The 24103-nt window shown below is 41.5% G+C and overlaps 1 protein-coding gene across 3 annotated transcripts in view; it reads right to left on the bottom strand.

Annotated features, from left to right (window-relative positions):
• GBE1 (1,4-alpha-glucan branching enzyme 1) overlaps positions 1 to 23478 on the bottom strand; it is a 176328-nt gene extending 152850 nt beyond the window's left edge. The window contains exon 1 of one of the 3 annotated variants that reach the window (XM_064469651.1): positions 23268 to 23478. In XM_064469651.1, the coding sequence (XP_064325721.1) occupies positions 23268 to 23371 (104 nt within the window). In that variant the 5' untranslated portion in view covers positions 23372 to 23478. The remainder of the gene's footprint in view (positions 1 to 23267) is intronic. The other 2 variants (XM_064469659.1, XM_064469668.1) reach the window with 2 other exon arrangements.
• Positions 23479 to 24103: the final 625 nt, after the last annotated feature.

The following is a 24103-nucleotide window of genomic DNA, read 5'->3' as shown; positions in this document are numbered from 1 at the left end:
CAATTAGGTTAGGAAAGCTAAAGCCCTGATAGAATTAAATCTGGCCAGAGACAAGAAAAGCTCCTATCTGTACATTGGTGACAAAAAGAAGACATGGGAAAATGTGGACCCTCTCCAGAAGTAACTGCAAGACCTGGTTACCCAGGACATGGAGAAGGCTGAGGTACTCAATGACTTTTTGCCTCAGTCTTCACCAGTGAGTGCTCAAACCACACTGCCCAAGTCACAGAAGGCAAAGGCAGGGACTGGGATAATGAAGAACCACCCACTATAAGCGAAGCTTAGGTTCAAGATTACCTGAGCAACCTGAAGGTGCACAAGTCCATGGGGCCTGATGAGATGCATCTGCAGGTGCCAAGAGAACTGGCAGATAAAGTTGCTAAGCCTCTATCCATCATATCTGAGAAGTCACGGCAGTCTGGTGAAGTTACCACTGACTGGAAAAGGGGAAACATAGCGCCCATTTTTAAAGAGGGAAAAAAGGATGACCTGGGGAACTACAGGCCAGTCAGCCTCACATCTGTGTCTGGCAAGATCATGGAGCAGATCCTCCTGGTAACTACACTAAGGAACATGGAAAAGGAAGAGGTGATTAGTGACAGCCAGCATGGTTTCCCTAAGGGCAAATCATACCTGACAATTTTATGGCCTTCTACAATGGGGTTACAATGTTGGTGGATAAGGGAAAAGCAACTGATGTCATCTGTCTGGACTTATGTGGGACAGTGTCAAATGCTTTGCACGACACCCTCATCTCTAAATTGGAGAGACATGGATTTGACAGATGGACCACTCTGTGGATAAGGAATTGGCCAGATGGTTGCACTAAAATAAGTTGCAGTCAACAGCTCAATGTCCAGGTGGAGACCAGTGACAAGTGGCATTCTACAGGGGTTGGTATGGGGACCAACACTGTTTATCATCTTTGTTGGCAACATGGACAGTGGGACTGTGTGCACCCTCAGCAAATTTGCCAACGACACCAAGTGCTGTGGTCAACACACTGGAGGGAAGGGATGCCACCTAGAGGTACCTTGACAGCCTTGAGGTAGGCCCACAGGAACCTCAAGAAGCTCAAAAAGGCCAAGTGCAAGTTCCTACACCTGGATCACAGCAATCCCAACAACAAGAACAGGCTGGCTAGAAAATGGATTGACAGCAGCCCTGAGGAGAAAGACTTGGGGGTGTTGGTTGATAAGAAGCTCAACACAACCTGGCAACACGCACTTGCAGCCCAGAAAGTCAACTGTATCCTGGGCCGCAGAAAAAGAAGCATGGTCAGCAGGTCAATGGAGGCAATTCTCCACACCTACTCTGCTCTCATGATGTAGCTGTACGCTTCTACGGGAGAACTTATCTTGGGCCGCATATCTCCGGGACACAGGGCTCTACCCACCCTGGGGACAGTGATGCACAGACATCAATAGGATGGATACAAAATGTCCGTTTATTTAGCTGCGTCACACGCTTATATAGCTCTTGCGCTTCCTGTTCCTGCCACTCCTATGGGGAGGAGTCTCTCTTTCCGTCACATCCCGTGATCTTCTGGTCGCCGATCCCTGTCTATTCCCCTACATCATGAGATACCACCTGGAGTTCTGCCCATGGCAGAGGGGTTGGACTAGATGATCTTTAAAGTCCCTTCCAACCCAAACCATTCTATGATTCTATTACCTCCCCCAGGCTTGCATTAATGTTCTTTGTATGTGTATCCATATGCACAGATAAAGGAAGAATTCCACAGTGCTAAAACAGACAAATATATGGCCAAAACAGCAGAGCTGCTACCTTGAAACAAGTTTTGCTACTGTTGTTTGGCAATCTTTCCTCAAATACCTTTTTAGCATGTAAGTTTTTGCCATATAATTTAAAAGCTGTTATAGTAGTTACTGACGTGTAAGGTGAACTTTTACATCATTATTATCTGTAAAGTGTTACAATTATAGTAACCACATATTCACAAGGAATTGGTATACCTAGTTACTTCTGGTTTAATTCCTTGTATACAAGTTATATAATTGCATAGTACACACTATACATATATGTGTGTGTATACACACAAAGTTTACTTAATATATATTAGCTTTTGTTTCAAAGCATTCTGGAGATGTAAACCAATTTACTATTGATAAGAAATTCCACTTTAAATTCCAGTTTTCAGCACCAAAGTATAAAACACTTTGGGTAGGGGGTTATGGATGCAAGATTGTATTCATACTGGATGTTATCCAACACTATAGGTTTTTCTCCTCTTCTTTAACCTTTTTAACCAAATATTACTGTTGTAATTTGAGTCTTTCTTCCTGGATAACCGATTAGAACAAGAGACAATCCATATCCCTGAATATTCTGCAAGAGAGGAGGCCAACCTTCATGAAAGGTAATGCTACCATGTCTCCTTCCTGAACTGAAGCACAGAACTGTGGTTCAGCCATGCTTTCTCTCTCTTCTTTCTCTCAGTTTCTCAGGAAACTGAACCCTTGTTTTCCATCTCAAAATTCGCAGGAATGTGAAGCTACCACATCTTACCTTATGCACCTTCCTACTACTGATTGGAAATCCTCCTGTTAACTGCTACCATCAGCCTCTCATTTATGCCAGCAACAGGATTCTTGATATAAAATTGTGTCAATATCTGAGTTTTACAAAACCTAGGACCTTACCCTACACTTCAGTCAGCTTTTAGCAACTTTAAAATCAAGTTTATCACCCCTAATTCTACAAGGCTTAATTTAAAAATCCTGAATAAGTTGGGGCCAGGATTAAAAAAAAAAAACACAACGAACTTAATCCTAAATTTTCAAGACAGCCACAATGGTCTTTGAGGCTTTTGAAGACGTACCTGTTACTATTTGGGGCAGCTCTGTTTAATATTTCTGTCTTCCTTTGCAGGCCTCCCTTAAGACAAAATCAGCATACCGCTACATCACCAGGGAAGGAACCAGACAGTTTGACTCACTGCAGTGTGATGGCTAGAATTAGTTTAATGGCCACACATTACGTATAGCCCTTTCCTGTGTAAGAGGCTAAGTATGTATCTCACTCATTTTAAGAACTCTTGAAGGAAGCCTGGATTCTTACAGTTGATCACTCATTTACTCTAAGAAAAATTCTTAATTATCCTCACATTTTTCTGAGATGAACATTTAGTACCTTTAAGAATGTGCATGCTAAATGAGCTACTATATTTGTTTTCAATGTTAAGCCACAGATCATCACCAGGTGCACTGTTTGACAAAGTTTACCAATACCTTTGTTCAGAAAGCCTGGTGTGCCATCCCAATGCGTTATGTTACACAATACACTTGCATTTGGTTATGAAAAAGGCTTTCAGCAACAGACCAGACAGATATGAGACTCAGAAAGGCCCTTCTCACTACTAGCCCTATAGTACAGGTCAGATATGTAAACACAGGCCAGAACCACAACCTCTTTCCCAAACCCAAAAAATATTACACAGCTGGTACAGTGAAGTTTCATGTCCCACATGGAGTCACAGGAGCAAGAGCAGCTTATTCAAAGTTACCAGCACATGAGTTACAGGTATTATATCATGTAAGTGTGAGGAGGAGAACAATGAGTAAGTCTCAGGTCTAAACTAAGCATACATTCTTTTTTTTCCCCTCATATGCATTGGATATATGGCTGAATAAAACAAGTTTTTGACTTGCCAGATGACTTCTTGAGGGAAACATAAGATTACCAATTATTCCTAATTAAGTATAAACTTTCAGATTGCTTACTAAGAAAAATCCATGATAAACACAAATTTTTGAAGGCATATCAGTTAAGTAATGAACAATATGAACAAAAACTGATCTGGAAAACATTAAAGAGCTGAAACTGGTTATTCATCTTTTTTTGTAGTGTTAAAGAGTTGTTAGAACTGCACTGCACTTATGTAATGCTTGAATTTTGGATGACTCACATTTATACTCCGACATAGCTAATACGGATTTCAACTTCCATATATTATATGACACCATTCTATTAAGACCCTTTAACAGCATACAGGACCTAGTCAACAGAGCTGGCTTCCCCAGCTCTGCCATTCCACGCGTCTGCAGCAGAGGCTCCTGGTTCTTCCAAGCTCGGGGGCAAGCACCAAGCAGGGGCCTGCAGCCAGGACCTGATCTGTTCTTTGCCCACAACCCTCCCCATCCTCTTCACCTCAGTTTGGAGCAAAGCCAGGCTTTGAACTCTGCCACAGGGTTGCTTTTCCTCCATATAGTTCTCAAAACAAGGACATGTGTCCATGATATAATTTTATGCATCTAGCATTTCAAACAGTTCACATATAACCAAGATAAAAAAACATGAAAATTAAATGAAATACATTCTGTTAAAAGTTTAAGGTAACATGAAGGAAAAAGCTGTTCTTTAACTCATTATTTACATATTAAGTTACCAGGCAAAACATGTAAGCAGTTTCAATATAAATATTTTAGCAGAGACAGATGCCTATTAACATGAGTGGCAGTGAACATGACATATGGCAACTTTTTACTAAAACAGACCGCAAGGCCTACACTTTAAAACTAAATATTGTCCCATTGCTGTTCAACTAGCTCTTTCTTGACCAAATTTCAGCATCAGGCAACCTCCATATTTGTTTTAAGAATAAATTCTGAATAGCAACTAGTTACCAAAGTGGGGGGGTTTGGTGGTTTTTTTTAAGGGGAAAGGGGTGAAAGCAACAGAAACTATCCCAGATTTAAGTTAATAATTAATATCCTTTTTTGTTTGTTCTCCCAGAAACAAAAATAAAACTAGAAGTTTAACTTGCACTCAGGACAGCTGTTCTGAAGACCAATCAGTGAATCTCAAAGTTTGCTGACTACAAGAGTCCAGAAAATCCTCACTGCTTGGACAGTTCACAGAGAACTTCAGAGAGAAAAAAAGAGGGGAAAAAGTCAAAACACAAAAACCCATCCCCTGAAAAGGTCACAAAACAGTTCTCCCCGCGCCCTCCCCCCAAACCAAATCCATGAATAGCATACTTTGGACACAGTTGAATAGCCAAACTCATCACACTTCCTAAATAATTTTGAAGACTGAAGAACAAGTGCTGCCATATTATATTATCACTTGTCATTTCAGCTTGCATTTGTAATCTTCATTATTTGTGATCTGTATAGTCCCATTCCACCAGCTCCATACAAACAGACAATATCCTCTACTCTGTTACCCCTCACGCCACTGATGAAAACTAAGTTTCAGTAGTATGCAGCGTGCTCCAATTAAGGTATTTTAGTAACGCTGGCACATTGAGTTATAGCAGCGATACACAATCAGCAATGGTAGGATACATTTTGCTCCAGAAATACTTTTGTTCTGCAAGTTTGCTTGAAGATACAACCCAGATACACCATAGACATTACAGGTTACAGGAACCATGCAAAAAGAAAATCAGTTCTACATTACTACCAATTATATACATCTTTAGTTATAATTTCCATCTTTCTAAAATCATCTTCTTTCTTTGTAATTAATACTCTAGAAGGAATTTCCTTCCAGTACCTTGTAAGCTAACCAAGTGCTGCACTTCACAAATGAAAGATTTGTCAGCCTCAGAACCCCAAAGTCCCTAAACACTATGAAGTTCTGGTTTGCACACCCATGACACATATGGGTTTTCATAAACATTTCCCATAATATATGGCATTCACTGGAGTACTGACATGGTCATATCCAATACAAAATGCACCATGAATAATGCAGAAACTATTCTTTTAAGATTTGACAGTTACCTGTATTTCCAGGAATTTAACAAAAAGTATTTACGTGATCCCACCTACTAATAAAAAAATTCTTAGTGATACCTAGTCAGGATATCAGAACAGTAAGAATCAGCAAAGAGTCACTGTAATACACTGTTATTCTACCTGAGTGTTGATAGTCATCTTACATACACACGCGATTCAGTGATGCAATTATTTAAGCTCCTCACATTTGACCAGCTCTCTCATCAGCTATCACAGCAGAGCACAAAGGGATGAGCCAGCAAAAGCAATATTCTACAAGTTATTCAGATTTTGTGTGATCTGCAATTACCATGTCACTGCAATAACCATCATGAAAAATAACAAAGGTTGCAATTACAACCTGTTTTGCTCCAGTCATCTTACAACCACCCTACTATTAAAAGACCTACCCACAAACAACCCCCACACCACAGGCTTCCTCTTCATAGCTGGAAAACAGAACACAGCAAAGTCTGACACTTTCAGGAAAGCGATGTAACCCAAGGTTTTATCACAACCTCTAGAGGTGGTCTATAAATCTTCATTCCCTATTTCCCTTTCCCTCCACTCCCAAGTTTGCCTTGGTGCTCACCCCACCCACCCTTTTTCATTTTCTTTTTGTTGAGGCAATTAAGTTTTTAGAAAGTTGCAAAATAAAGTTATTTGACAAGACTAGAATTGAAATCTATATTACAGTAGGCACTGTGTGTGTATGAAATCCCACTAGCTTCTGCCAAAATTTGCTTTGGCTGGATTATGAAAGGTAGAAGAAGCAAAGTATATTAGAATCTTATAGTAGTATATGCAACAGTATCCTAACATTTCATCCTAAATAAGCCACCATCTATCCAGGCTTCCAAGTCAATGAAAGTTTCAAAACTTTTGACTTAAAAATTGAACATCCTACACTGCAACAGACCAGCCTGTTTGCCAGGGATATATTTATTAACCAGTCTTAAAATTGTATACATCTGCCATTTAAAAAAGGTCATACATGTATCTGTATTAGAGAAGACCTATCTTTGTAAAACCCCTGAATTAAAATTTCATAATATCTGAAGCAAAAAATAGAGGAAGCAACAATAAAGCCAATTAAAGCCATTGTACTTATATAGCACAAAGCACACAAATCAAGAAGCACTAGAACAAAGCACAGTTTTCCCACCAACTAGCAAGTTCTTTAGATGTGCTGAGGGACAGCAGGAAGCACACCTTGCACAGCCTGGCAAACACACAGTAAGCAGCTAAGTTACAGACACTTATTTAGAGCTATTTAAGCCCTCAAAGCTTCATTTTATTTCTGCTCCTCATAGTCCATACTGTCTTATATTGCATGAACAGAAGCAACTACACATCCCCCAGTTACACCTTCCACTTTATTCCATATCACGAAAGGAACTTTCCTGAGTTCATCTGTCAAGACCACAACTTTCTCTTCACTTCAATTTCCTTATAGTTTCTTTCATAGTTTACAAGTGGATCAGCTGAAAGACTATCAACAGAAATCACAGAAGAAATTAAAATCTTAAGCCAAAGCTTCTAACCTAACAAACAATGCATTCATTTCCAAAATACATGTACAACACTAGTGCCATCTCTACTGTTTTCTAGATGTCTGTTTACATCTTAGAGACTATTAGATTTTTATACGACTAGGTGAAAGCTCATACCCTGCCAAATTTTGAGGTTTCTACAACACCTATTCTTTAGGGGAAAGCAAATCACAGCAGGAATACCACCTTGATGAAGCACACAGAGCCAGAGTACTGTTTTTCACTTCCCTCCTATCTTCTCCATGAAATCTCAGTCTTGGTCTGTCTATTCTGCACAAAGCTTTAGAAAGCCTGAGAAGTTATTTATAAGCTGCAGGGGATTGAGTGCTCTCTTTGCACTGATATTTGAGAATCAAGAACTTTAGCAAAACAGATTCAGGAAGCTAATCCACTACAGACAGATATTAAAAAAACACAAACCCCATACCTCCACAAAAATCCCTTTCTGGTTTAAAGTAAATAAAAACACCCACATGTCTGAAAAATTTTACTGAGATACACCAGTACAAAGTAGGAAACACATTAAAAAGTCATCCACAAATTACTGTTTATTCCTACATTTCTGTTACACAGTTTCTTCACCACAAGGACTGTTGGTCCCTCAAAGTTACCTTATCCTTATTTTTCCTCGTGATCATCACTTACGCTTTCACATGATGTAACCTTTCACAAATGCCAGCTTTCAGCCCCTCCAAGAAAGTGATAAACACGCTGATTTAGTAATTTTAAGGTTTTATACCATTGTTTCTCTGATCAAATTTTTTCTTACCATCCTGCTCCAACTAACAGCGCTCACTGGAGGTACCAGGAGTGATGCTACAAAAAAATCCCCACAAACACCAAAACACAGCACAAGCAACTTCTGGTCTTTATTCTCCTGCTTCTTCTCAACTACTCGTCATCGCTATGCTGCTTGATTTATGGAACACCAAAGGCTAAAACATACCCATTCAACTCAACAATATGTATTGTGTTTCCATTAAATACTGTAACAGTATTCTATTACAGTCTGACACCTATCACGGAGTAATACTGACAGAATGATTGTCAGAAAAGGTTTCAGAGTCTGAAAGCCTTCTCCCCTCTGACAAATCCCTGGATTTCTTACAGTTCCTGGCAGACAACCCACAGAGCGTAGGAAAGATGACCAAGCAAAACTTAGAATAAGGGAACAATACAAAGAATATTGACTTTCTCAACACATCTGTTTTGAACAAGCAAGGACTGGACAGATGAAATTTGGAAAATGTCAAGAAATACAATATCACAGTTTACTACTGTCCCATTGCTTTCCTTTACACAGACTAAATGTTGTTGCTTGTATTAGACAACTTCATTAAAATGAGCATTTAAAGAAAACCTCTCTGTGAAGAAATCTGTGGCATTTTTACCATTACTTAAACAGCCAACTACATAAGTACACTGCTGACAAGAGTCAACAATACCAAGAGCAGCCTTTGAAATCGATGACCCACAGTAACCACTAGAGCCAAATACCAGAAGTCTAATCTGTTTCCTCTTAGTAAAGTCCACAAGCTGCACAAGTGTGGTGCCAAAATTTGTACTTTAGATGCTGCTTGTGACTGACTGAAGGACTTACACAAGTGCACCTAGAAGCTGTCTCTGACCTTTCAAAATATGAAGACTATTGTTCTAAAACCAGGTTTACATTAGAAGTGCTTGTTAATATATTAGCAAATGCTACTGGTGAGCAATATCCTTTTTGCTGTAAGAGTCCCTAGTGCAGATGCCATTAGACCAAGGAATTAATCACTACAAGTTTTGTTGGGGTTGGAGTGGGCACCAGCAAAAATCTGTATTATTAGAAGCATGCTCTTGCACCTATGAACTGTATTCACTGTACAATTACGTCTCCAATATTTTATGCTATACTGACAATGTCTTTCTGTGGACACTTCATACTTTCTGTGGACTTTCTACTTCTACACCTCCCTTTTTTGTTTCCCTGCCAACTAACATAATAATTTATCCAACCTACACCTCAGAACTGACTAACCGTTTTTGAGAGAACACTGTTATTAATTGAATACCATTAACTGACAGGTTCTGGATTTGCAGCAAACTACACTGATCCCCACTATGTAAGGGCGAACAAGCTGTTCAGAGGGTTATCTGGAAAAGAATCAGATCTTGACAGACTTGGCATTTCCCACCTCTGTAGGGCCTTGGAGATGTTTCTATCAGAAGTCATTATGGTCAAAGTGTTCTACAGTGACACTTAATGCACATAATTGCCACTTACAGCTACCTCAATTTTAAGTTGGAAAGAGCTCAAAGTCAACCATGACTGTTACTGAAAGCTCAGTCTGAAGACTACTTTGATGACAATACATAATCTATGATGATGCCTTACTTCTTTTCCTGCAATTCAAAGGCCCACAGCTCAGACGAAATTTTTCCTTCTGGTGTTAAAGAAAGTGAGGGTTTTGTTTATGTCATTGTTTCTACTATTTACTATTAAGCAAAAAAACTAAATAACTTGGCCAGAATACACAGTGGATGATAGTCACCCTCAAAGACACTACTTGTCATCTTACAACACTCAGTCTATAACTTCATGGTCCAAAAGAGATCCTATTCAGAAGGCAACGATATTTCCATCCAGTCATTTTTATTGTGGAGTAACAACGTTCCTGTTTTACTGGCTATGCTAAAATAGTTTACATCCATGCACTATTTAGGTCCAAATTTGCTAAATTTTCAAGTGATAATAATCATTAGGTCTACTTAGGTACCTAATCTTTTAATAAAGCTTTTCACATCACTCCCAAAATTTACAAGTTGTAGCTGAAATACATATATCTCCATACACTCTTCTTAATTGTACCAACTGTGGAACCTACAGACACCGTCTAGTACTTAAAGGCGTTAAGGACTACGTTAACTTCTGTACTATGTACACTACTTTTTCATGCTGGTATCAGTTCACCGAAAACAGTGGCAGACCGTTCAAAACTACACTTTTTCTTCTGAGGAAAGCAATCAGATTCATAGAGAGAGCCTTTTGCTGCTGTTCTGAGCCTTCTGAACTTTACCAGCGTCAAGGAACTTGTACTTTCATTATCCAATTAAAGATTAATTAATAAATAATTAAAATAAAAAATAATTAAATAAATAATAAAGTTAAGATAAGCAGTTTAGGTTTAAACAATACATGCACAAAACCTGTTGAAACACACTGTACTGGGAGCCTTGGAGAAAACTTATTTGAGGAGCTAGTGACATTGAACAGGCCCTCCTATCTGCTCCATTGGGCCTTATACTTTGAGCTTGAGAAGTCTGACCTTTAGCATCAGTAGCCACCCACTGCATAGGAACCAGCTGAAGCGCCCTGTGCCAGTCTGCAAGGACAAAGTGAATTTGAAACCAGCTTATGTGCCATCTTCAGCCCCAGAACATGCTCAGAACTGCCTGGGGGCAGGGGTGGTGGAAACCATCTTAAAATCAGGGAGAGCTCATACTACTGAATCAGCATTCACTTTACAGCAAATTCTGGGGATAGAGGAGTGGAAGTCTATACAAGTAACACAGCTAAATTGCCCCATATGACATCAGTACCTGTCATTATCACTCTATAGATTGAGTCTGATAATTAACATCTCTAACCTCACCCAGTCTTGCCCTACTTCTGCAAACTTAGCTTTTTATCCATGGTCTACCTTAACAACATGAAAAATACACATTTCATACATTACACTTTTATACACTGACATTATAATCCAAGGCCCTTTTCTCAAAAAAAAAAATTCATCATGTCAGCTAATAGAATTAGTACCCTGAACATCCGAGGAAAGTTCTACATATGCCTACCATCAAAATTACGGGGCATCTAAAACTGAGGGCAGGGGAGGGAGAATAAGGGGTAGTCTTCAGGTTTGAGGTGGTTTTAGTCACATTAATTTACAGTGTTTAAGTGAAGTAACAAATAATCAGATTTATGAGCTCACACATTTATTTTAGGAAAACGAGTAAGAAGTAGCTAGAAAAAGTTTTCCAGTCCAGAATTTTTTGATGATACAAAGAAAATCCAAAGACGTTTGGCAAATAAATCTAAATACTAACAAGCGTTATTTATAATTTTCTGTCTGAAAGAACTAATCACTATAATCACATTCAAATTACACTGCACTGGCATTACTATTAAAATCTGTTCGCTGCTTTTTTTAAGAAGACTGTTATGAGCCTGATTTTTTTACTAAATACTTTCCAACTGTAAACAGGATTAAAAGAAACAATATTTTTAAATAACCTTTCAGGTGTTTAAAAAATTAAGCATTAAAGAACTCATTCTTGTTAGAAAACTCATATCAAATTATGGCACAGATTAAGTCAATGAATTCCCTAAACCATAGTTAAACTTGCCTGTGAACCCCAAATGGAGGCTGGATATATCCATATGCTAGCTAGAAACTCCTCCAAAAAGGCTCTGTGTGTGTATATACACTTGTGCATTAAGTACATAAAGTTCAATTAATAAAGATCTTTTTATGTATTTTCCCCAAAAGCTATACAGGAAGCTGTACAGCAAACAAAGGGAAAGGTAGCTTTCATACCACTAAGCTAAGGTACAACTAACTACCTTGAATTTTGCACAAACTAAGAATCAGCTGCCTGTTGATCAAGTGGCAAACATCTCCACACAGCATAGGCCCTTCTTTCAAAAGCTTCAGGATTCTGCTCTTTTTTTTTTCTTCTTCTTTTTTTATGGTGGGGGGGTAAGGAGGAAAGAGAAAAAACACCTTTCTGATACTGTCACCAGTACCAAACTGCTACCTTAATCACTTTTTTTAAAAACACTTTATCACTTTAGGCTTTCTCCCTTACTGCCTGACAAAACAGACAGTAATGCCTATTTTGATTTGCTTTCTTTAAGGAAGGGAAAAAACTGCTTAGACAATGTATACAGACCAAAGTAGCTAACCTAAATGCTATGGTTTTGTGTGGTCTCTCTCCCATACCTTTGGATTTTGTCAATGAAAAGATTATTTTTTTCTACTGGTGCTACATACCGAAATCAGTTCAGTAGCCCACAAGTACCTGCCGTTGTTCAAAGCAAGTGCTAGGCAGTGGCAAGAAAGTAGCAAAGAGCTGAACAAAGAAGGAAGCAAGGGGCAAAGAGGGTAGAATCCTAACTGAAAAAAATGGGGGCAAGTAGATACAACTATTGAGCCTCCTGAAGACTAGACTGGAGGGGGAAGATAGTACAGTCACCACACTACTCGTAAGATGAAAAATTTAAAGTTATTGCTATACTGGGGGTTATTTTTAGCTGTGTTTTTCTAAATCACTCTTTAAGGGAGAAAGATAAATTTACAGAACACATCTGATGCCTTTTGAAAGAAAGGTAAATGAAAAACCTTTTCCAATAGACTATGCTTCACTGGAAAAACCTCACATACATGTTCACAGAGCCCACGCCATTGGCAGTACCAGACTCATACAATCTACTCATGAAAACTCAAATATTTCAGTACAAAGAATACCCATGTATTGAACTTGAAATATATGATAATCCATGAGCTTTCCAAAGATTAAGTTAAAGCTTGGAAGTTCATGTCAACTGAGAGAGAGGATTTACTTGTTCAGGCAGTAGATTTGAGCCACCTACCTCATTCAGCATGCAGTTGTTTTACCATGTTCTCCATCACTTTAACAGTCTTATAAAAGAGCTGTAACCTGAACAGACACTGAAGTTGTAAAGCAAGTCTTTAAGAAAGAAGGGAGCAGAGCTGAAAAAATGAGGTATTTCCCCCATTTCTCTTATATTTCTCCTAGGGATGTTAAGAGTTTTGATGGGTAAGGACAGCAATTGCAGAAGGGTGGAACAGAAAGGAGGTAACATCAGATAACAAGTCCAACCAAAATACAAACTGAGAATTTGAGAACTGACAAATAGTATTTGCCTTAAGCTCTCAACTTCACATATAAATGTGATACGTTCAGTGGTTCTCTCTAATTTCTTCTCAAAAAATGGGGATTTTAGCTCTAACCTCTAGCAAACCCCTGCACCAGCTCCTGTATTTCACAAATGCTTCTGTGTGGAGTCGTTGCTACTGTTCGTGTAAAAGTACAAAGCTATTGTGCAAGTATTTACAACCTGCATCCTACCTAAATTTTCTCAAAAAAGCTGGCAGACCAAAGCAGTACGCAACACTTCACATTTCTATTAAACTTTAACAGTTTCTTAGAGCAGTGGCATTTGGCAGGAAGAACTTTTATGCAGGACAAATTAAATCTTGCTGAAAGTAAGCAAAGATTCATAATTTCAAAGTGAGCTTGGTAAGTCTTAGAATGGAAAGCATTAACTTACAGCTTATGTCAATCCCTGTCAAACCAGGAACGTTTATACTGTGGATATCTACCACAATAGGTATCTGTGGTGGTGCAGCCCCTGGGGCCACTCTGAGATCCCACTGTGTTATCTTGGTCATAAACTGGGCACCCAGCAATCTGTCCACACCTGGGCCATCTGCTCCCTGATTTGTGTACCAGAATTGTGGCCAGAAGTAAAATATTGACCAAAGCCAATCTTCTCAATCCTATAACCAGCAATCCAAGAGGGAGACCTTTGGAGCTCTCCAGGACCGCAGCAGGCTGCATGACCCTGTTATCTCCCCCTGGGCTGGGATGCCTCTCAGGGTAGATTTCACAAGGATTCAAGGGGCTGATTTTGCAAGGGTCACTGGCCCTGCGCTGATGAATGCCAACACAAAAAAAGTAATTCATGAAACTCATGAAGAGGGAAATTTTATTTACAGGTTAACCTCAGGGTGCGTGTGTGTGCAATTTGACTACATATATTATCCCTATTCACATAAACTGTTGACCAAGTCTGAGACTAAAATTAGACCTAGCCACACCTTGACTTCTCTCTGAAAGGAGTTTAGAAAGCAAGGGGGTCTATTCTGAACCTCATGGCTCAACAGGAGGGTCCTCCTTATCCCCTGCATCCATAATCCATCTGTGAATAATTGTAACTTGAACACAACTGAATTTTCCTTTGTGCGTTTCTATGTAACAGAATGAACCTTGACATTCTCGAATTTTTAACTAAGTCGTTACGTTGTTTGTAAAAAATTCCATCAAATTGTTGTTTTAAATTGGCTGATGCTGTTAAGAATTATACAATCTCATACCGTGATCCACCTCAAAAATAATAATAAATCTTAAATTGCTAACTAAAGCTGTGTAACAGATCATATTTCCAACTATTTGGTGTAGTTGGCCATATCCACAAATCTGTAGTCACGACAGTATCAAACAATGATGTTAACATTAAGATTTGCTTGCATAAACAGGGATGTCCAAGGGCATTTTAGACACCCTAAAATACCCAAGGTATCTGCTTAAGCCTGGCACATACAGAGTTTATTAAACTTCTATATTTTTTTCCTGCAGTAGCAGATACAGTACCATCAGGATACCCCCTAAAGCTGCTAAAATGAGCTGCTGACTCCTATGTTTATGCAATGAATTCATTCTAGATGGCCAGTTTCCAAACAGTTGTGGTAGTGCAGCATGTTTTCATTTAAAATACACAGTAACACAGCATGATTTTAATAGGAGTCTTTAGGACAATATCCCCTGGCCCTCCTGCCTTTCCTCCAAAGCATCTTATCAAATGTTTATACAGCCAAAAAACTTAGATCTGATGATGGCATCACATTCACATGTGACCCTCAGAAATGCCTGACAGGTGCACATCCTGCACATGCAGGTAGCCTACCTATCAGTGATGCGCTAGGAAAACCAGAGTGCCCTCAAAACAGAAGTCTGGCCTCACACAGACAGTTGGCACAGAGGGACTTGCTTAAACAACTATATAATGCATTATTTTGTCAAAAAAAATCCACACACTAACTGTAATAAACTACCTACATCCATTTGTGATCAGCACTAAAAGTTTATTTTCCACTTATCCCAGTACAGTGTCCCCTAAAGAGCCTTCTTTATCAGCTCCCTCTCCCAAAAAAAGATAAGTGCAAATGAAGATCAGACCCTAAACATTGCCCAGAAATAGGCGCCTCTTCCAGTTGCACACCTGTGCTGTGGTATTTAACTGCCCTTCAAGATCACTTAAGTTTGTTTGTGTATGTTGGCTTGTATTCCTATATATCCCTATAAGCCTTATCTTCACCAAAAAAAGTGGTGTTTATTTTGGTTTGAAGTGGGAAGAATTAAAGAATACTAATACATTTCAAGTCCACACTCTCCTGAAGTATTACTTCAGCAGGGTTACTCTGTTTCCCTACTCCTACCACAGAGGACTCCATTCTTACTTTGGTTCCTCATGCCCGTGTCACTTGGAAGTGGGAGGACCCAGATCACAACCTCACTTTGAGGCCTGTGGAACACACAAATGGAGACAAATCACTCAGTGAATGCAAGACTAGTTCACATAGGAGCCAAAACTCACATTTTCTATTCCATGAACTAAGCACTTAAAAGGTAATTTTGTGTGTAACTGAGCAACGCTCCATTCCTTTTGCCCATCTAGGCTAAGTTTTTTTGAACTTAGCATAACCTTCTATCAGTGGCACTCCTGTTTCAGGGAAAGCAGGTCCACCCTCAACAGTGGGGCACAGAGTTCTGGCAACTTATTTTCTCTCTAATGCCAAGCAAAATGGCACACATGCTAGCACAAAGTCCAGCAGCACAGAACACCAGAAGAGCAAGGACATGTCTGAACCGTAAGTATACTGTGCCTGAGCAACAGCACCAAAGGAAGGAAGGTGTCAAATAGAAAGCATTAGAGATACAACTACCTTCAAGTAACATCAGTCAATAAAATTGTAGCTGCATGATTAAGAAAAACTGTCAGTAAGGCTTTTTTTTTTTCAAGTATCTCAAGAGATTAGGTCAAAATAAATTCAGCATTAGAAATAAGTAGATTAACAAAAAAGTTTAAAGACACATTAACATAATTGAACTAGTTGACCTGGGTCATTAGACAGGTCTTCAGACATTTATTCTGAGATATTAGATCAACGGCCTGCACTAGATTTTAATTGCAAATAACATCCAGATAGCATCCATTGCTAATGTACTTCCAACGGCAACATGGAGCAAAAGAGACTGTAGTTCTAAGCAGCTGGGACACCTATTCTTTACAGCATCATCAGGAATCATCACTTATTAACATGAGGTGCTATAAGAATGTCAAATAAAATCATCAGATACTTGGGGAAGAGGCAAGCTACGTTACAGCTAAAAACTTTTGCAGAATAATTTTTTTTCCAGAGGAACACTCATATTTTAAACATTAAATACAAACACCTGATCTTGTTGCACTTGACACATTGCCTTAAGACATTATTTTCTTTTTAAGTTAATGAATAACCGTATGAAGCAAAGTTTCAGAAATACAAAGTAAACTGAAGCACGAGTGAGAAGTTTTCAATCTCTGACACTGCACAAGTGAAAAGGAGCTTATATTTGTGGAAGACAGAAGATGAAGGAGCAGCTAGGATTAGAAGGCACTGTAGGAGTAAATAAAAGGTAACAGAGAGACAGAGAGGAAAGAACTGTGTAAATATACTGGAATTGAGCAGGGGAGGAAAGCACCTTCCTGAGATAGGGTATCAATTTAAGACAGTCCTCCATAATAAGAATTACTTCTTTACAGCTTGGAAGTAGTAAAGAAACATGCATTAATACTTGAATTTAAAGTATTAAGCAAGACAAAGCTTTTCCCCACTATTACAATGATACAGTAACTAAATTCCTGATCACATAACCTATTGTTTTAAAATTCTGGGCAAATTCTCAGAACCCATCCAACATCCTCAGACATGCTAATACTACGTAACAGAGCTGAGGGGGCCTCCACTCAGTTTTTCAGAGTATTCAGTTTTACTTCATATATAGAAGCAACTGCCTTGCTAACAAAATGCAATACCTCCATCTTAATACTCCCTGCCTTTTTGTAACACTAGAAGCTATTAAGACAACTGCCAACTTGAATCTTTTGAAGAGGACTATGACCAGATATGCATATACTAGGTGAAATTAGTCTATGTCACTGCTTCCTCAGACATAAAAATTAAGGTCATCAGTGATGCAGTCAGCTATGCTTGTCAGGGTTAGTAATCCTAATGCACAAGAGCATTCTAAAGACTACCATAATGCAGAAGCACGTATTCCATTAAACTGACAGATATTGATTTCTATAGGGGTCTAGAATCATTCTGAGTTGTTTAGCAGAAGTTAACTGAACTTACAGGATGCCACTAAAAAGAATAAGAAAAATACAGCAACATATGACATTGTTTCTCATGAACATCTAGTTTTGCACAGCCAATGCAGCAGCCTGTATGAGATGAAGCAGAAAAGAAAATCCAGTTTGAGTTAGCATCATGGCTCCCTACATAGATGATACATAGTAGTTGTGTTAAGTCTGTGACAGATCTTACTCCAGCCTTTCCCACCTCCCCATCATAATCTAAAACTAGCCTGCTGGGTCACTCTTCAACTTCCATTCCCAAACTCACTAGATCTCAACAGCTGCCTTCCTACTCAGTCCTATCAAACCCAATTCAACACCTCTTCATTCTCAACAGAAGTTACCCATCACTCAAACACTTCAGAAGAAATGGGACCCTCTCTCTCTCAACCCATACCTATGACCAAGTGCTATAGCCAGTATTTTGTCTGGCTGAACAAATGCACGTCCTGTTTGATGCTTTCATCAAGATAAACACTAAAGCTATGCACTAGCACATTTTTACTTATTTACTCTATAAATTGAGCTATTCAAAAAACACATTGACTGAGGACTACATAGTAAGCAGATTAAAGGCAGTTGCAGAGTCTGGTAAAATATAATAAGCCATGCACAGTGTTATAGTAGAAAATTATAATGGGCAGCACTTTAACACCAGTCTAACTCCAGAAAATGTAAATATACCACAGGCATTAATTATTTTAATTGAACCAAATATGTTCTAAAAGGTAAAAGACTAAAAATACATACTAAATTATACTAAGTTGTTAGCCTAAATAGCACTTGGGAGTTAACAAAATACCTGTGGGAAACAACACAGATGGTCAAACAATGTAGCATAGTGATACCCTATGCAAACACTATCACTTGAGTTTGGGGGGTTTTATTTTGGTGGTGGGTGTTTTTTTGTTTGGTTGGTTTTTTGTTGTTGTTGATTGCTTTTTTTAAGTAGATTCTTGTTTCAAGCTCCAAACAGCATGTGGTTTGGCTCAAGGCTGAATGGTTCACTAAATATACACTGAAAAGATTGCCCCCTTCCCCAAAGAAAATACATCTGCCCAAGTCAGGGTCAAATTCAGGCATTCAAAAGAAGGAAAAATTACATATTTCTATTCTTCTCGTTTGCAACAACATGCCCATGGATGACAAAGAGGTGAAGAAGGAATATGACCACAAATCTTTCCCTTTTACTCTTCTACTCTCACTCATTTAACTATGATAGTCCATACTCCATGCTTAGGACTTAACTAGGTCCTAGCATCACATTTCAGGCATCCCTTCAGAGAAGCACTTTGCTCCCAAAGTATCCCTTCAGTGCTTCTCAAGGCTTTGTTAAAAAAGGAAAAAAGTCAGGTGTCTAAAGCAGGAAGTTATACTTTGAAAAGTTAAATAAGACAGTCCTTAAAAGCAAAAGGAAACTTGTCAGAACTTGAGGCAACATCTTGTTTTGTTTCATCATGAATCTGGCAATTCTCAAAGAAATCAGTGTAGTTATACTGTAGAATCCAGGCTGATGTACGTAAAGCTGCCTATCCTTCAATATCCCCCTCCAAAAAAATAAAGGAAAAATAAAAGAATGTGCAAAGACATCGATATTAGGCATGCTGCCGTGCAGACATGGTCACCCTCCTGGGAGTGAAGGGACACAGCACAGGGTAGGAAAGGTAGACATGAACAACTCACCAAGATAGGCCTACACCTGCTCAAGGCACAAGTGAGCAAGGACAAGCTAAGGCTTCTGTAGCAAGCTAGCTTCTTGTTCCTGGTCTGCCTTCCATTCCCTATGGCACACAGATAGAGCCTGAGAGAGATGGGTTTCTTCAGACTAGACATGTAAAAGCTAATTTGGAGATGCATGGGTTGCTAATATCCACGTACAGCTTCAAGCTATCTAAAGGGACAGGTAGGCAGGGAAATGCCTGGAGCAAAGAATGAGCAGGGCTCTATTCTGAGGTACACAGGAAAAAAGGACAAGAGGCAATGGACAAACTTGCAGCAAGGGAAGTTACATCATTAAGAAAAATTTTCACAATGAGGGTAGCCAAACACTGGGAAAGGCTGCCCAAGAGGCATCCTCAGAGAGTTAATGCAATCCAACAAGGTCCTGAGCAACCCAATCCAACACCAGAAGTGGCCCTGCTTTGAGTGTGAGAATAAACCATCATAACCAAGTTAACTGCACCTCCTACAACAGTCATGCATAAAGAGAAAATTTTCCACCAGCAATAACCTGGCTACGCTAATACAGCACTATGCATAAAACAGCAGACAGACTCAAGCCCAAAGGGTGAGTCAACAACTTGCTGGTATCACTGCCAAGGATAGATCCTGGATTTTTTATTTCCCTTCCCTTCTGCAGAAGAATGTGCTGTTACTAAGCAAGACAAAGGGAGGACTATTTTTATAGATTTTTGCACATGGCATAGTATAAATATCTCCACAGACAAGCATTTCAAAAGCATTGTTTCTCAAGCATCCTTAATCCTCTGTCAAAATCCAATTTTTATTTCTCTAGGCAATACACCGTATGATAGCTATAAGCTACAAAATTCCCATCAGTACTCAATATTAAACAAAATAATTAAGGAAAGTCAACATCACTGCAAACTTTAAGAAGAAATTTAGACTACTACAGTAAAAGTACCCATATGTATTGTATTTGATCAAGTCTGTTTTACTTCTGTTCCTTCCCAAAGCTTCCTAATCCAAGCAAGTAAATCACTTTTGGTGCTACAGGGGTGCCAAGCAGAACAGCTGCTCCTGTCCCCTTTATCAGAATAACTCAGCCTTCTGAATTGATAAACAACAAAGATACAGGTAGTTTTAACTAGTCAAGTGGCAAAAAACACCACTGGCTTAGGGTATCAGGAACATAGGTAGAGAAAGAAAGCCAGCCAGTAGTATCAGCAGAAATAATGAACAGGTTGTTACTTGTTCAGCAGTTGGGTGGTATCGTTTCTATCCAGTTTTCCTACAACCATTACAAGAGTAAAGGAATTGCTAATAACCAAATACATATTAAGAATTAGTCCTCCTGCCCTACCTATTAGGCAGCTGTGACAAGCAATTGGCAGCTGATCAACTCCTAATCCAGAGATTTGCTCAACAGGACATATTCCTGGTTGCTTCATCACAGCCTTTCCTACACCGTATGTAGGATACATCTGCTCCACCGGGCTACTTAATGAGATGCCTCACAAATGCATGATCAACATTTAAGTCACCATCTAAAATAACTGCTGCCTTTCTAGATGCATAAGAATTTACTGCCAGCAGGATTTAAGATTAATATGTACATCTTCACTTTGTCTGTATGCTTGGAACTTCAAAGGTAAACACATTTAAATACATTTCTGCTTCTAGGCAGCTTGCCAGGTTTATTTTGCTTTACACTTTTCAAGGATTTGTTATGCAAGTCTCATATCATTATGTACCTGTATTAATCCATGCAGTATTCAGTTCAGGGACTGTTTCCAGTTCTAACTCCCATCTCAAAAGGGGCCAGGAAAGACACAAAACACACAGCAAAGAATCAGACACATGAAGCCCCTTCAAACAACGACCAGTTAAGCATACCAGGATGCTTCAGCCTGGAACAAAGATCATATAACTGCACACTGCTCAGGATTTCAGGGACACAGTGAACAGAGCTCTGCAGGGCTGTTCACCACCTCTTCCAGTAAAAGAATTGGAGAAAAGTAAAAAAATCCACATACTGGCAGCTCAAAAAACCCCAGAGAACTCGTTCATCACACAAACAGCAATTACACCACAAAACTCCTTTCTCCTGGGCACTCTTGATGCAAGAGCTCTAGATAAAAACACACCTGGAGCTATTAAATACAGACTTAATCACAATTCATGGAAGCTGGGATGAGCACTGCACGGAGACATCAACAGGCATTTCCCTGTGTTTACACTGTTCCTCCTTGGCACTCGCTACCATTCACAGGACAGGCTTGGAATAAGACATTCAATTCATCACAGGTTGTCACAAAAGTTTCCTTTATTCTCTTTAAACTAAATAACAGCATACATGTTTCCACAGTAATTGTAGGTTGTAACCAGTCTGAGGCTCAGAAGCCAGGAACAGACAAGATACAATCAGGATCATCAAGTTCTGTGCTTGAGATGGATGAACCTGGGAAGTACACAAAAGTTTTGAAAACCGTGTTCAACGTAGCTGTACTATCCTCAGAAATACAAACACCATCATCCACAATGTGCCCATTTAGACAGCAGACACATTTGGGAAGACCAAAAGCTTTAATGAATAGTTTTATTAAGAGCCAGATCCACCCACTTATTACTTCCTACACCGTTGCAGCCCACTGGAAGAATTGGGTGTTTTACAGCACTGCATGCATTACCAGAAGCTTGCCAGGAATCACTGTTTAAAACACTCAGTTATTCTATCATTAAGGGATTACAGTTTGAGAAAGTGCTCTGTAAATCAGCCTAGTATTTTACTCAATCTTTAATCCCATTTTACAAGATCTAGCCTCACCACTATTCTCTGCCAGAATCCAACAGAACAACTGGAAACACTAAGCCAAAAGCGCCATATATAATATAGTAAAGAAAAAACCTCAAATACACTTAAAAAAAAAAATCAAATTCCCTCTTACTTCCCTCCCACATACATAGACTTTCCCAGACTTCTGGGTCATAGGGAATTGGTCAGTACTACAAGTTTGATTATCAGAGGACTGCTAGTGAAATGCAACATATAAAGTTGCACCATAAAACCCCACCAGTTCCTGTTTCCAACCAGCAAATGAGGTTTTAGCAGCCTCTCAAGGCCGGCAGTTCGGCTCTGCAGGACACAGGTCGCCTCTGCCTGAGCCGCTGCCAGCAGACTCTCGCCCGGCCTGCCGCCCCTCCGGGTGCCGGGGTCACGGCTGATGTGACATCAGGCTGGCGTCACACCTCCCAGCGAGAGGCACAAAAAATGGAAAGCGATGCTCAGGCCGGCAACCTGTAACCAACCTAAAAATTATAAAGTAATGGAGCCTGCCTTAAGTATGACGAACAGCTGAGCTGGGGATTCAGGGATCTCTCCAAAAATGCACCTAAATGAAAACCCTCCAAAAAGAAAGATTCAGGAGCAGTTTATTCACAGGTTACCCCAGCCGGGCTGAAAACTGGTTTTATTAATGACAGCAGGCCGGCCAACCGCCCTCACAGCCGCCCCTGGCGCCTCCCCCCGCGGCACTGCCTGCCTGCGCCCCGCGGGCCGGCCTCGCCGTGAGCCAGACCCCCAGCCCGGCGATACTGCTTTAGGGCGGTCCAGGGAGGGCGGCCAAAGCACCGGAGAGGCTGCGGGGCCGGGCTGGGCTCCCACAGTGCTAGCGGCGCCGGCGGAGCGGCCCGCGGCGGAGGCCTACCGCGGCGCCGCAGCGTGCCGTGCCCGGCCCAGGAGGCCCTGCCGGGCCTCGGCGGCGGCTCCGCACGCGCTGGAGACGCCGCCGTCGGAAGGGCCGGCGCCAAACCTCGGCTCCGGGTCCGTCCCCCCGCCGGAGCCGCCCCAGTGCTGGCTGAGGGACAGCCCTCGCCGCGACGAGGAGGGGAGGGGACACTGCCCGCCTCGCCGCTCCCCCCGCCCGCCCCGGCGTCCGCAGAGGCAGGCGGTCGCCCCCCGTCCGCCGCCCCTCGCCCTGCCGTGGCGGCGCTCCCCTCCCCGCGGCGCAGGACTAGGCCGCCGGGCGGGCCGGGCCGGGGCGGTACCTGCGCTGGAAATCCGTCTCGAAGGGGGCCAGGTAGGGGTCCCGCTCCAGCAGCTGCGGCAGCTTCAGCGGCTGCGGGGGCTGCGTGCTACCGGCGGCCGCCATCTTGCCCGCCGCGAGAACCGCGCCGCGCCGCGCCGCCGCTATATAGAGCCGGTGCGGGCGGGCGAGGCGCTCCCTGCCTCTCACCGCCCGGCGCCGCCCACCGGCTGGGGCAGCCCGCCGGGGCCCGGAGGCGACCGCCTCCCCTACCCCTCCCCGCCTGCCCCGCCGTGACGGCCGGCTGGGTCGCGCCGGGCTGCGCAGCACTTCTGCCCCCCCACGCCCAGCTCAGCCGGTGCCCGGGGCGGCGGGGTCGGGACTCCCGGAGCTGCGGGAGCGGCGGCGGGGCGCTGTGGGGGGGACACCCCCATCCCTGCCTTCCCTTGACGGGGACGAGCGGCGGGTTTGGTTTCGCAGACCCCGCGCTCTGCCGCTGGGCGGGGGGGGGCAGTGGGAAGCGGGGCGGGGGTGAGGAGTGAGGAAAGAGCTCTTCTCCTCAAAGCGGCTCGGTGCGGCGAGCAGCGGCGGCTCCCCTTGAGGCGGGGGGACCCAGCGTGACCTGGGGCGGGCCGAGGTGCCGCTGCGGAGGGGCCTGGCGGCGAGGTGAGGGGCGAGCTGTGCTGTGCGCTGTCAGCAACGGGGGCTGAAAAAGTGGCTGTCGGATCCGGCATTGAGCCAACGATGTGCGCTCGCAGCCCGGAAAGCCGGCCATATCCTGGGCTGCATCAAAGTAAGTGTGGCCTGCAGGTCGCGGGAGGTGATTCTGCCCCTCTACTCAGCTCTGCTGAGACCCCA

Source organism: Phalacrocorax carbo, chromosome 1 (assembly GCF_963921805.1).
Source record: "Phalacrocorax carbo chromosome 1, bPhaCar2.1, whole genome shotgun sequence".
Lineage (NCBI taxonomy): Eukaryota > Metazoa > Chordata > Aves > Suliformes > Phalacrocoracidae > Phalacrocorax > Phalacrocorax carbo.
The sequence above is the reverse complement of the archived record's forward strand: the minus strand, read 5'-3'. Positions and strand labels throughout refer to the sequence as shown.